This window comes from Perca flavescens, chromosome 22, assembly GCF_004354835.1.
Source record: "Perca flavescens isolate YP-PL-M2 chromosome 22, PFLA_1.0, whole genome shotgun sequence".
NCBI classification, from domain to species: Eukaryota; Metazoa; Chordata; class Actinopteri; order Perciformes; family Percidae; genus Perca; species Perca flavescens.
The window spans coordinates 3,464,661-3,478,708 of record NC_041352.1 but is presented as its reverse complement, the minus strand read 5'-3'; the positions used below and the strand labels follow the sequence as shown (position 1 = coordinate 3,478,708).

Genomic DNA, 14,048 nt, shown 5'->3' with positions numbered 1-14,048 from the left:
TGTGTTCTGAGTGACGGTGTGTGTTATCTCAGTCAGGATTGTGCATACTGTTTGAGACGTGTGTTAAGAGTTGTGTTGCTTTGAATTAGTTTTGCAGGTGATGTGAACTGTTTAGCTCAGGTGACTGTAGGTAGTGCAGACTGTAGTTTGAGTTTTGCACGTGACTCCACGTTAGCAATTGAAAAAAACTGTAAAAGCTATAAGACAGATTCCATAGGGGCTATAATTAAGTTAGTGCTAAATGCTAACTGGAGATTTGAAAATACAGCATACTATGTCTAAGTTTCCAACTGAGCCACTCGCTGTAACTGTAGTTTAAAAAATACATCAAAAAATAATTCCCAGTGGTGGGGGTCAACTTACACTGCAAAAGATAGTCAGATAGTCAGTAACTTTCTGTCTGGAGTCCCTTAGGAAGTAGTCTTGCTTAACGAATGTAGTTTAGGATAAAGCATGCGGCCCTTACACGCGGGATGTACCTCCGCTCATGCTATCTCCGCTGATGTGACTTTACACCACCTAGGACAGTTGTGATTGGTTTAAAGAAATACTAAAAAGCCAGTGTTTTTTTCCCTACAAGAATACATAGGAGGTGTAGCCAGACCATACTCCATACTGTGGAGATCTGTGGAATATGTGTGTGTCTGTGTGAAAGTGAATATAAATGAATATATAAAATTATCAGCGCTGTACAAAAGGTGTTTCAAGCTTCTTGCGTTCAGTGCAGTGCGGACAGCGTTGTGTATATATATATATATATATATATATATATATATATATATATATTCATATTTCAATGAAAATGAGAACAATGATACAAAAATTATCACTCCCTCTATATATATGAATCATATCGCAATATCAGTCTAAATAATCGCAATTAGTTATTTTCCCCATATCGTGCAGCCCTAGTGGGGAATGACAAGGTCTGGAAGACAGCAGTTGTCACTATGTCATAAACTCCTTTATGAAAATAAAAATAAAATAACTCAAAATACTGCGGTGCCTGTGTGGTGGTGTGTTTGATTGACAGAAGAAAGCCCTGAGGGAGCAATGGCTGATGGATGGTCTGAGTAAGCAGTCGGAGGAGGAACAGGAGGCCATGAGGCTTCAGGCTCAGGACGAACAGCAGCAGAGTGATCACCTGCAGAGCAACATCCTCAGGTAACCTGAGAACTGCAGTAAATCCCACAGAACATCCCACACACAACCCGGCAGAGAGCTGGCACAGCTAACCGGTCATGTGGGTGAAGGCATTTATATTTTGGTGCTGGTGCACTGGTGCATGTAAAGCCTGAGGGAAACTTCAGTGATCCCAGTGGAGAAAATCAGTTGCTGCAGAAGCAATTACTCAGACTTTGGAGCAACTCATTTGAGTCTGTTTCTGTTGTTCCAGGAGTTGTTTTGCCCTGTTAAACTCTTGTGAGGTCTCTGAAATCTCACCGTAGAAATGGAAAAAAGTAAAAATTCAATCATAAGCAAATACATTTCAACTAATTGAAAATAGAATGCTTCACACAAGCTATACTTTTTCTCTTATTACAAGGGCAGAGGTTGTTTATTTATTTTTATAAAAGGGGTTCAAGTAATAGATAAAGTAAAAGAAAACAAAACATATCTATATACACTTACATTAATTTGGCAAATGACAATTACAATTCAGTTTGTTATTGTGTTGTCCATAATAATGCAGTAAGATACTTTTATAGCCCCTGAGGCGAGCTGAAATAGGCAGATCACCGCTGTTTAAAAAATATGAATTGCAGATATCTAGAGGTTTGTAATTTCTAAGAAGTCTATTGTCAAATTGAAATTAGTTTCTAAACAGGTGTAAAACAGAGGAAAGAAATCCCTAAACATAGGCTATTAAAAATGGAAGAAACCAAATCTAAGATGTGTAAATGCCAACAGGGTTACACATTACCTAAGCTGAAACAACAAGTCTTCACTTCACAGCAGAACCTTTTTGTATTCATGTGTACAAAGCCATGTTTTAAATTGGAAATAGGTTACAAGCGAACACAGCAATACTACCCATGATGCTGAACTTAAGAACTGCTGAAAATGCTATCCAGCTAAGTGCTTGTTTCAGTAATCAACACAGTCCATTACTCTGCTGTACAGAATAGAGAAGGAGATTGAGGCCTTGGAAACCCAGGAGCTCAACATCTCTGCCAATGAAGAAGTCGTTCTGAAACGATTAAAAGAGGTGGAGAGGACGGCCGAGGACATTATCAAGGTAAGGCTCGCGTAAACTGGCTGCCTTTTACAGTTTTTTTCGATTGCTAAATGACACACAACGGGCACAACTGGAGTCACATGTGCAAAACTCTAACTACAGTCTGCACAGCAGCAGTTCATGTGGACCAAACTCTAGTTCGTTTTTCATTGCTTGAACACAGTTTTCAAAACTCTACACACTTATCCCATGACTTTAACCACAACGTGCACAACACTTTTTACAGCACTTTGTTCAAATGCTAACACAATGCTGTCAAAACTGTTAACCACGCATTCAAAACAGAATAGATTTCAGTCTGGTGCCTATCAAACACTGCTGATTGCAATTTTAGCTGAAAGCCTAAGCAGGTGTCTTGTTTTAGACTAGTTAGTGAACATATATGGTATTTATATAGCGAAAGCTCAGAAAGACTTTTTTGTATACAAACACCAAATAAGAATGAAACAATTATACACTGTACCGTTTGAGAGGAACAGGTAAAAGAGCAAAGATACCAATATGTCCAGGTAAGATGTCTGAGGTAATATACACAACTATAAAAAAAGTGAAAAACACTATATCTTTACAATAGTAAAACTGGGTTCTTACTGTTTTTCAGAAAGTAATGGAGGTGAAAGCAATAGAAACACCACATTTGTTAGTATTTAGAGATGATGCAGACATCTAATGTGATAAAGAAAACTTGCCACATGATGCTGGAGAGAGGCAGGATTAGTCACACTATTCTTTGGTACTGTTACGTATGTACCTTTAGTTTTTTTCCCAGTAATTCCATAAATTACTAGAGATAAAATTCTATATTGAAGAAAACTGCTGATTTTTGTTTACCTTACGTAAAATTGGTATATTATACAATCTATATATTTTCTTTCTTTCTTTACTTAAATAAACTATTGAGTAGTGTCAAGTCACTCAAATTGTTCAAACTGTAAAGATGAGAAAGTTTGTAATTTCTGTATTGGTGTTTGATGCTAGTGTTTTTACCCTCAGTGTGTTCTGAGTGACAGTGTGTGTTATCTCAGTGAGGATTGTGCGTAGTGTTTGGCTGCACTGAGCCTGTTTTGCAGCTGATGTGAACTGTTTAGCTCAGGTGATTGTTGGTAGTGCAGACTGTAGTTTGAGTTTTGCACATGTGACTCCAGTTGTGCCCACTGTCGTTTAGCAATCGGAAAAAACTGTAATACTGCGCTCGCTTTACTCTTCACTTACACTGCTGCTGTGCTGCTTGCTGATTACTTCTACTGCAATTTGCAACTTCTCATCTCGAGGCAATGAGTCATGATGAGATCTAATAATCCTTTAGCTTAAACAACCACACCGGGAGCGTCTCAGAAGCGGATCGTCTTGCTGCCAGACTTGCAGATTTTATGGTCTCTACAAGTACTTTACAGAACAATCAGGTGTTTATTAAGCTAGTATCTATGTTCCACTCCAAGCACTCCTACAGTTTTGTGGTGTTTTCCTGATAAAAAGGAGGTGTGTGTTTATATGGAAATGCCTTTTTCGAATAAATTGTTGTAGAGAACATGATCAGCTGTTTCCGCTGTCGGCTTCTTCCGGGATATTTGCATAATGTGTCGTCATCTCCAGGCAGACTGACTATACAATAGTAGCTGGCATGAAAGAACAATTCAAATTTTCCCAATTGAACCAAATTCCTGAAGACCTATTTTCATTGTTCTCTCGTAGATGTGGTACAATTGCCAAGGAAACTTTTGTTTCCAGTAGGTAACCTCTTCTTCTACTCTGTATACTGGCAGATTATAGTAGTGATGTCCATATGAACCATTTTATTTATTTTCTGAGCCCACTAGATGGTGTTCTTGGTTTAAAGAAAAAGCTTCAAGGAATGGCAATTTAGCTTGCAACCCTTTGTTGAACAGAGAGAGAGTACCATCTAGTGGGCTCAGAAATTAAAGGAAATGGTTCTTGAAGCTTCATTTGGCCATCACTAGATTATAGCCATTCCGAGCCTATAGCGCCAACTTCTGACCAAAGTACACTGTAACCTTAGCCTTGCACAGTCAGACTAATGGACGCAATTAAATAGACCTACAAGGGCGCCTGGGTAGCTCACCTGGTAGAGTGCACGCCCATATATAGATGGGGGGAGGGGGATGGGGGCAGAGAGCACACCTCCCTGCCCTTCAACGTACATATATGGAAAGCGAGCAGCATTGCAGGATCCCCATAGGGTACAGATCAGAGCAGCATCTATGACAGAGACACGACATTGATTAAGTCAGACAAGGCTTAGGAACTGTCAGCTATGAGCAGAGCTCGACTCCATGACCTGCCAGAACTTGCGCTATGCTTCATTTGATGGAAACTCACCTAATTCTTTTTTGCAACATTTGCCTAAAATTCGCTGAATTGAATGTGAACAGTTACTGAGGCAGAAAACACTGTGCACTTAAAGGTTGTTTAACTTGTGCTTCTCTGATGAATATGTTCCCTCTTGCTGATATTAGTCGTATCACTGCGTTCAGCTATGACATTTGTTATTCAGTTATATACATTTGTAAGGAATTAACAGCTGTGGAAGAACTCTTTAATCATTAATAGTCCTCACACTGTGAACTGGCAGCTCTACATTGCCTGTAGATGTGTGAATGTGAGAGTGAATGGTTGTCTTTCTGTAGGTGTTACTGGGTGATTAGACTGAAAAAAAAAGCACTGCAAATAAAATTTTTGGGGGCTTTTCCGTTTTGGGCTTGATGGTGTTTTAAGCCCCCAACGTCTCCTTCCAGGCAGCGCTGCGACCGTTGACTTCAAGGCACCTAACCCTAACCCTAACCAGAACAACTGAGACGTAGGGGGCTTAAAACACTGATAAACCCGTTTTGGTGGCTGCCATGTTGCTTCAGGTACAGAAACAGGGAAAGGTGATCGAGGATTGTCAGTTTGAGTCCAAGACAAGTCCAGGACCAGGACTAGTCGAGACCGAGTCCAAAGAGATTCAAGTCAAAGTCAAGACCGAGTCCAAATGAGAGACAGGCATGACTGAGACAGAAAAAAAATAATCCTCTTCAAGACTCCTGTTCATAATGTATGTGATGTTAAAGACAGTACAGTATATCTTCTATTTTAAGATAATAATTTTGCTTTATTATTTGTAATAATCAAAAAGCAAGTGCAGAGTAACACACTATAGGAACAAATTAGGCCATATTATTAACTTAAAATATGAAATGGAAATGTTCCCATTCTTGAACTTATTACTTGTCTTGAAGAACCAACTAGAATATTTGGCGAGTCCAAAGTCAGAGTCCAAATACCATTGAGTCCAAGACAAGTCCGAGACAACAGAAAATGGGCTTTGAGTCTGGACTCGGACTCAAGTACTACAGCCCTGCAAGACCAAGTCCAAATGAGAGACAGTCAAGACTGAGACAGAAAAAAAAGAAATCCTCTTTACGACCACTTACTTACTGTTCACAATTTATGTCATTTGAGAGACAGTATATCTGTAACAACACTGTAGGATCAAATTAGGCCAATATTATTTTCCTTAAGTAGAGCAATTTCACATTAAGCTGACGTGCAACTTTAAATTTTAGACATTGAGTCTTTTTATTCTAGTGTGACAAGAACATTCTGGACTGCCAATGAAAAACAATTTACAAATACACTACAAAACTGATATTTTCCCATTCTTGAACTTATTACTTGTCTTGAAGGAGGAAGTAACTTTAGAAAAAGAGCATAGAGTGCTGGACCCGGTCGAGACCAACTACAATATTTGAGGAGTCCAGTGGCCGAGTCTGAGACAAGTCCGAATGCCAATACCAACAAGTCCAAGACAAGTCCGAGACAATAGAAGAAGAAAAAATCCCGCCTCGAGTCCAACAGCACTGCTTTAAGACACTTCAATCATTTTATCCTCCACTCCATGATCACCACTAAAAGCAAAATAATGGTATTTACATTACAAAGGTTTTTGGAATATACGTTTGTTCATATTTGAATCTCCAGTATAGAATTCTACATCTGTCAGCGCTAATGTGTGTGCAGGGTTATTGTGTGTCTAAACATTTGTTTGCATGTGTACCTATGAGTATGTAATGGGTATGTAACGTGATTCTCGGAGGTTCTAGAAAGTTGTATCACATGTGTGGGTTATAGGAGGTAGAATTTGGGTTTTCAACTTGGTGAACATATTCTAGCGCTTTCTGTGAATATACCAAACTGAATTCAAACCAAGCATCATTGTTTTCTACTCACGACATGCTGCCTGTGGCTCTTCCTCTAATCTGTGCTCGTTTTCTAACAAGAAGCTCTCACTGAGGACTGTGTGGGTGTGCTTTGGCTCACAAGAGGCTGCTTTGAGTGAATAAGGTGGCAGGTAAATGGATTTCTCACATGGTGGGCGGGCAGTGCACAAGGACTAATATGCATAATTTGCTTTCTGGTTGCTGTCTGTACTTAGACTGGAAGACAAATAGTGCGTCTCAATTCGGATGCTTCCGTGAGTGCACTTACATGTAGTACACTATGTACTCATCAGTGCGTACATTTCGACAGGGTAGTGTTGTCTCAAATCTCGCACAGCCATTATGCATTCTTCTTCTGTTTAAAGCTATAGTGCGTAGTTTGGGTCTCCCCCATGAGGATTTCTAAGTAATGACAATAAAACTTTCGGCGCGTCCACATGATACAACCCTTCCGTGATTCCGCTCCACATAGTTCCTTGTAATGAAGGAGGCCATGGAGGATTAAAAAAAACATGGACTCTTCAGAAGAGGTAATTTTCTTTGCTGGATTTTCTGCGCGCGGAAGTCGCCGGAAGACACCAAGAAATCCAGAGAGAGTTGTGTGGAGCTAACAGTTTTAATTAGCTTTGTAGCAACTCATTTGGCAATGGTTTAAATGTAACGGACGTTCATTAATGTAAAAAAAATGTTATGCACTAAAGCTTTAATGGTAAATTGCAGCCAAGCGGAGCATTACCGCCATCTATTGTCGTGACGGCATGATATTGTGATATGATTGTGATATTGAGTGACATGTCTATACTATATTACACTTGTATAGTTTGTGTTTTTTCCGTTTCAATAATGACCAATGCAGCTTTCTCGCCCGTCACGTTCACAAGTTTTAAAATACATTGGTGGTCCAGAAGCTTCCGCTCCGTAGCAGAGACGGCGGCCGTTGAGTGCGAGTAGTGTCCAGCGATCCACACTCAACGGTTTGACCACTTTGAGTGCAGCAACCAGGAACTCGTAGTGCGCTGCAGTTGGCCACACTTTGCCAGTGTGAATGCACTATGTACTCAAAATAGCAAGCGGGAGTACAGAAATGCGCGATTTGAGACACAGCACAAGTGAAATAACTGTGAAATGCTGATGCACCACTATTCTGTAGCAGTGCTGTGATGTTGACTTCCTGCTTCTCTCACCACTTTGACCCTCAACTACTCTGTCTTCACATGTAGGAGCTAAACGCAGAGTTCCAGGCAGGTAAACACTTTAGTAGCATTTTGATGTGTTGTGATTCTGTAACAGATTTCCTTTTTCACGTCTCTGACTAGGCTGTATTAACACACAGTAGATCGGGCATTATTTGACATGTTATTAAGCTACAACAATGAATGTTGGTGATTTACATAGACATAATGTTTACTTTATCGTTGATATAGCCTACTAACCTATTTCACCTTTAGCTCTTATACGTTATCATTCAGACACCGGCAGCAATGACTGGTTGCACATTTTTAAAGGCCCATTATTTTGAGATCATGATTTTCTCTACTTAAATAATGTATTTTGGAGAAAACAATCTGGCAAGATTCTTTCTCTCAAGAATGGCTCCATGAAGGCTGACTTGTCACAAAGAACACACTCCTAGATCGATAAATACCATTGTACATCTATAAATGTAGGTGGCCTTTATAAAGTTGCAATTGATATTTTTTTAAATCTTCCAATTGCTTAAAACATGGTTCATACTTTTAAAGTGAACTGTGCCTCTAAAGTAACCCACCCCTGCATTTTGAATTATGTGTGATTAATACATTTTAAAATAAAGTTTTGATTGCTAAGTTGTTGTGTTAATGTGTATATTTATAAACTAATATTTGATATAACTAAAACTAATGATAAAATAGCATACGTTATACCATTACTAATAATACGTCAATTAATTTAATAACATTTTATCGTTTGTTTTCAGTAAAACAACTATTGACTAAACTTCAATTAACTATGAATGTAAAATGTGTTAATGTTGGTTATTAGAACGTGTTACTGATGATCTTTTAGCAAACACAGCTTCTCTTTGTGTTTGTAGTGTGTTCTTATACTTCACTGGTCAGATTTGTCTCCTCAGATGTGACCCATCATGCCCCCTCACCACTCCCAGGTATCCCATCATTCATCCCGCTGACACCAACAAAAAAGCCTCCTTTACATCAGCCTGCCAGTGAAGAACCAAAGAAAGGTATAGGTAAACAGGCATGGTATTACTACTGCATATGCTGAAATCTGTTTCAGCTTTGCTGATTGATCGACTGTCAGGAGTATTCAGTGTTTCCTACCATTGTGTTGCAAGCCTGGTGTCCCACCGGGCCTAAGTTTCCCCCACCAGGACTAAGCCACAGGGGGGAAATTTTTGAATGTATTTTTAAGACGTAGATACAGTGGGGCGGCTCGTCGGAAACTTAGACCTAGTTATATTTTCACATCTCCAGTTAGCTTTTAGCACTGATTTAATGTATGGCGCCTATGGAATCTGTCTCATAGCTCTTTAAATCCTCAATTTCACGATTCCGTCCATGAAACTATTGGGCTCTACATTGATGCTACATTGTTACTGGCCCCAGCCGTGACCTCGTCAAAAAGACACTTGTCACCAGGCCTAACAACTTTTCTTGGGAAAACCCTGTTATCTGTTGAAAATATGATGAGACAAGTGGTACATGATGGGAGAGAAAAAAACATTGTGTGCTTATTAGGCACAGCTGTCTGGTTAAGACTGGCTGCTTTTAAAAGCTGTAATTTTACATTTCACCAGGATGCAAATTAGATTCTACTGTGAAGAGAACTGAGCATTAAATCCATGCATGCCATTTTGGAAATTTGCTGAAGTCAATCATCAGAGACAGCAATGTTTTCATCACAGGAAAAAAAAAAAAAAGACTGGAGCACACTGACTGAGTTGCAGCCCTAAATAGTGCAAACAGAGTTACGTTTTGATGCCACTGTGTCTTTGTCAGTAGGGCAACCTAGAATTTGTCATACAAGAGGTTGAACGGGATTTCAAATCTATTTGGTGATGGATTCAAGAGTGGGTTGAAGTTGAATTAAAATGAGAACAAGAAGTGCTAGTCTCGCATTAAATAGATATCCAACGACTCTGCAACAAAGTTTCCTGGGTGAAAGTCCTGTGTGGTTTGACTCATCCACCACTCCAACCTGCCTCCTTACACAGGCAGCACAATGGCTCAGTGGTTAGCACTTCTGCCTCACAGCAAGTTGGCACTGCAGAGTTAAAACCCCGGTCGGGGCAGGGCCTTTCTGTGTGGAGTTTGGGCATGTTCTCCCCGTGTATGCTTGAGTTTCCTCCAGGTGCTCTGGTTTCCTTCCACCATGAAAGACATGCATGCTGGGTAACTAGGACTACGCCGAGTGCCGCCTGATTGAATTGCTCGTATAGTTAGATAAAGTTGTGGAAAGAAAAATACTGGGAATCCAAGAAATCGCCCGGTTCCAAACAGGCATCCACTCCAAACGGGCATTGCACTAGTATCATCAATTAGAGGAAATTTCTCCAGCAAGGCCAGTATAGTTAAAAAGAGTATCACATGTCCTATAGATTTAAAATTCTGTTCAGCCTCTGAGCCAATTACAAATGTATACCTATTCTTGGGTTGACTACATTTGTATATTTGAATTTGATGGAGAAAACGTAGTGTCAAAACATGAGTCTGTTTGCACCATTTGCAACCTGCAAATCTTCACTGTGATCCAGCACTTTTTCTCTTTGAAATTAAATTAAAAAGCAATGTATAAGCAAGTATTTTATGTAAAACAGCATTATGCCAGTTTTAAAAGCATGCCTTGTTTTTACCTTTTTATGAAAATGAGAATATAAGATCAAGAAATGTTCAATGTATCAAGACTTGTCATTGAACTAAATGTACCTTCTAGTCTTTGTCCAGAGACCTTCATCTAAGTCTTTTCTCCATTCCAGCTACATTTGCTATGGAGATTAGTGTGGAGCATGATAAGAGAACAGGCAAAAGCCAGGTGGTCTCGACAGCAACCATCACCCCAGAAACCATGCAGGAAAGGGGGTTAAAGGTGTATGATGATGGCCGCAAGTCGGTATATGCACTGCACCCAGATGGAGGCAAAATGCACAATGGAGCAGTTGGAGAGATGTCATCCACAGAGGTAGAAGAGCTGCTACATCAGGCCACAGATAAGAGTGTGCCCACTGAGGTGCAGTACCATCAGCCTGTATACTCCGTACCCTACACAGGGAGCAGCACACCTTCAACACCCAGGACACCAAATAAAACACCGAGGCAAACCCCAACACCCAGCCCCAGAGCTCAAATCCTCAGAGAGGAAAGCCAGTGCAGCCAAGACCTGGAGGGATGGAAAACCCCAAGTAAAACACCCAGCCCAAGCCTCATCCAACAAGACTCTGAGTCAAGAGTCCAAAGACCTAGGGAAGAAACCAAACTGCCCTACTGCCACATTCCAGGACAATTGACGGGTGACGGGCATCGGATTACACAGCCTCTTTTGGGTGCTAAAACTCCACAAGGATTTAGCAACAGCAAGATGGATGCGGGCAGTCCACTCTCGGCAACTCTTGTCTCAGTCAAAGCCAGGTCTGAAGGAATGCCAGCACCCATACAGCCCTCCTACAGGATTGTGGATAGCCGCAGTCCTTCACAAGCCAGCCACAAGTATGACGTTGATCCTGACGCCTTGATAGAGAGCTCCGGTGATTTTAACAGACAGTCACCCTTCTGTGCAGAGAGTATCGCCTCTCCGAACCTCGTCAACGCCTTGCCAGAGGAGCTGGAATCAGATCCCGTCACCATGATCTTCATGGGCTATGAGAACGCTGAGGACGAGGACGAAGAAGACATCCAAGCTGAGCTGGTGATCATAGGCAACAGCGATAATGATGATGATGATGACGAAGCCCAATTTGGTGAAAATGAAAGTGGCGAGGAAGAGTGTCTCTCATATCACCCAGAGGGATACAGTAGCAAAGTCTTCCAACCCAAAGTGGGTATTGCCAAGGTTACAGGCTGCAGAGACATTATGGAAGATACCTACACAAACTGGGAGGATTTAGGGCTCCACAAGCCAACATTCACCCACAAGTCTGGGAAACCAAGTCCCTACATGCAGGGACAGAGGGTGGATGAGTCTGCAAACACCGGCAGCATTAATATGGAGAAAATGAAGCTCTGTTCAACAGGAAGATAAGATGGAACTTCACTGGTGTGAGACCAGGTTGTTGAAGAACAAATATAATTTAGGTGATTTCTTTCTGGTCCTTTAAAATGTTCATAGGTCTTTATAGATTTGAACATATCTTGTGTGTAAATCAGTCCCTCCAGGATTTTGGCCTTTTTTTGAGATTGTTGCTGCCCAAAATGCCTGATTTTGCTAACCTGACTCTGCCAGATGGATTGCTTCGCATTTGCTTGGCATATCCATCTGGGAACTTTCCGTTGGAGAACTTTTGGGAAGGGGCGAAAATACTCGTTAGCTGATTGGATAAATCATCTGTCTATCACCACCTATGTCTATCACCACCTATGTTGGGCCAAATCAACCAGTCAGATCAAACTCTTGCCGAAACCAGTCGGGAGAAGAGCAAAAACATCTTTTCCTCCAAGAAAAGACTCCAGTGCCGTTTTTTGCTTTTCTTTCTTTTGAAGGAATACTTTATAATTTGGATAAAACTTGTGCAATAGTTACGCTCATCTCATCCGCTCTTGTTGCGTCACACCTAAACCCGCCTTAAAACCAACGCTGATTGGTCGGTCATTTGGCGAACGGCTCCAAATTTTCTCTATCTCAAGATGCCAGACTGATCTGAAGTGGAAAACTGGAGATCGCCAGATCAGGACGGTCTCACGAAGCTATGATTTTGCGGGAGCTTTTATAAAAAATTAGTGGCAATGAAGTTACGAGAGACAGTGAAAATTGCAAAAAAATAAATAAATTCTTTAAAAATAGAGATGCACCGATTACAATTTTTCATTGAGTTTGACCTGCCAATACCGTTTTTAGCTGATTCCAATAAAAGAAATTCTAACCACTTTACAGCACACACAAATATTTATTTTCTATCTTTTCGTTAATAGAACATTTGACATTTTGCATAGAATAGAGAAAACGTTTTGAACAGATAATCGATTGCTATAAAATAGAACTATATAAATTACTACTGGTATGGGAAATTCACACACATCTAAAGTGCAATGTTATGGAAGAACCATTTCCTTCTTTTCACATCCAATATCCAACAATTGTTTTTTAATATATTTAGCAAACTAAGCTTATGTATGCAAACAGGGAAAACAGGTAATGGCAATAAAATAACAAATAAAAATAAAATAAATATAGCCTTGCAGTATAAAGATATTTCTCAAAACACACACATAGTCCTATTGCAATCACTTGTACATCCATGGCAAGTTTTTCTTCACAATCACCAGATAGTCTGTTTCTTCTCTCATGTGCCACATGTCCAGCCAGGCTAAACAAGCGCTCACTGTTTGAACGTCAACAGTAACGTTACCTGAAAAGCAAGTTTGCTTTATTTGTCATTTATATAAATATGAACACTACCGTTGCTGTCAACGGGCTTATCTGCTAACGTTAGCTACCGACAGTTACCTCGGAACAATCCAGCAAATAGACAGTACCTATAGGGTGCCGTTACCTGAAAGAGATGATTTAACGTCACCGCTCATTTCATACACAGTTTAGCAACAAAACTAAACGCTGAGGGAAGATTACTATGTTTTCAATGTTGGTTTGGAGCGGTATGCATCCCCACTAACCTGGAAAGCGTTTTAAACAGTAACGTTAATACAGCGTGTTGGGGGTCTCCTGCAGTGGGGTGTCAGAGGCAGAAGGACCGTAGCTTCTGCTAACATTAGCTTCTTGTCTCATCTGGGGTCTGATAAACAGTAAATTTGTCAAATTCCTATCGGACTTTAACTTATCATTGCACTTACAATAACGAGCGTAGCTGTCCTCAATTTAGGGCAGTGTCATCTCCGGTTTTTCCTGCATCCACTGTGTGTGTGTGTGTGTGTGTGTGTGTGTGTGTGTGTGTGTGTGTGTGTGTGTGTGTGTGTGTGCGTGTGTGCGTCAGCCCCCGCCAGCTGCAGAGTCGACAGGATTGAAACAGCAGCAGCTTTCACTGACTTTAGAGTGAAAATAATGTTACAGCGTACATTAATGTCTTTTCACAGTACGTTTTGTTGGTAAATGTGAGATGTTCGAGTCACACTCGTCTCACCTTCATATCAGAAACAAGGAAATGAATTTGGCGACGTGCGTGTTACTTCAACCCGTTCTCACTCCTGCTTGGTCAGTGGCTCTCAGAGTCACATACTGACGCAAAGTCTGGCACGCGGGAAACTCTGGTGATTGGTCAAAATTGCGATTTGCACCGAATTCACGGTGATCGGTTGAATTTGTGTGAATTGTTGCGATCGCGACATCGCAAAATCGTGGATGGACTGGTAAATGCATAACCTGCTGGCAATCCAACATACAGTGCTTCTCAGCCTTACTAAAATTGCCTTTTTTTATGCAATAGG

General features: G+C 40.6%; 1 protein-coding gene across 1 annotated transcript in view; it reads left to right on the top strand.

The window, feature by feature from the left end:
- The window catches only part of LOC114549485 (palmdelphin), a 35,589-nt gene extending 23,765 nt beyond the window's left edge, over positions 1-11,824 (top strand). The window contains exons 4-8 of the mRNA XM_028569815.1: positions 1,034-1,164; positions 2,125-2,239; positions 7,677-7,701; positions 8,570-8,680; positions 10,433-11,824. Coding sequence (XP_028425616.1) covers positions 1,034-1,164; positions 2,125-2,239; positions 7,677-7,701; positions 8,570-8,680; positions 10,433-11,691 — 1,641 coding nt within the window. The 3' untranslated portion in view covers positions 11,692-11,824. The remainder of the gene's footprint in view (positions 1-1,033; positions 1,165-2,124; positions 2,240-7,676; positions 7,702-8,569; positions 8,681-10,432) is intronic.
- Positions 11,825-14,048: the final 2,224 nt, after the last annotated feature.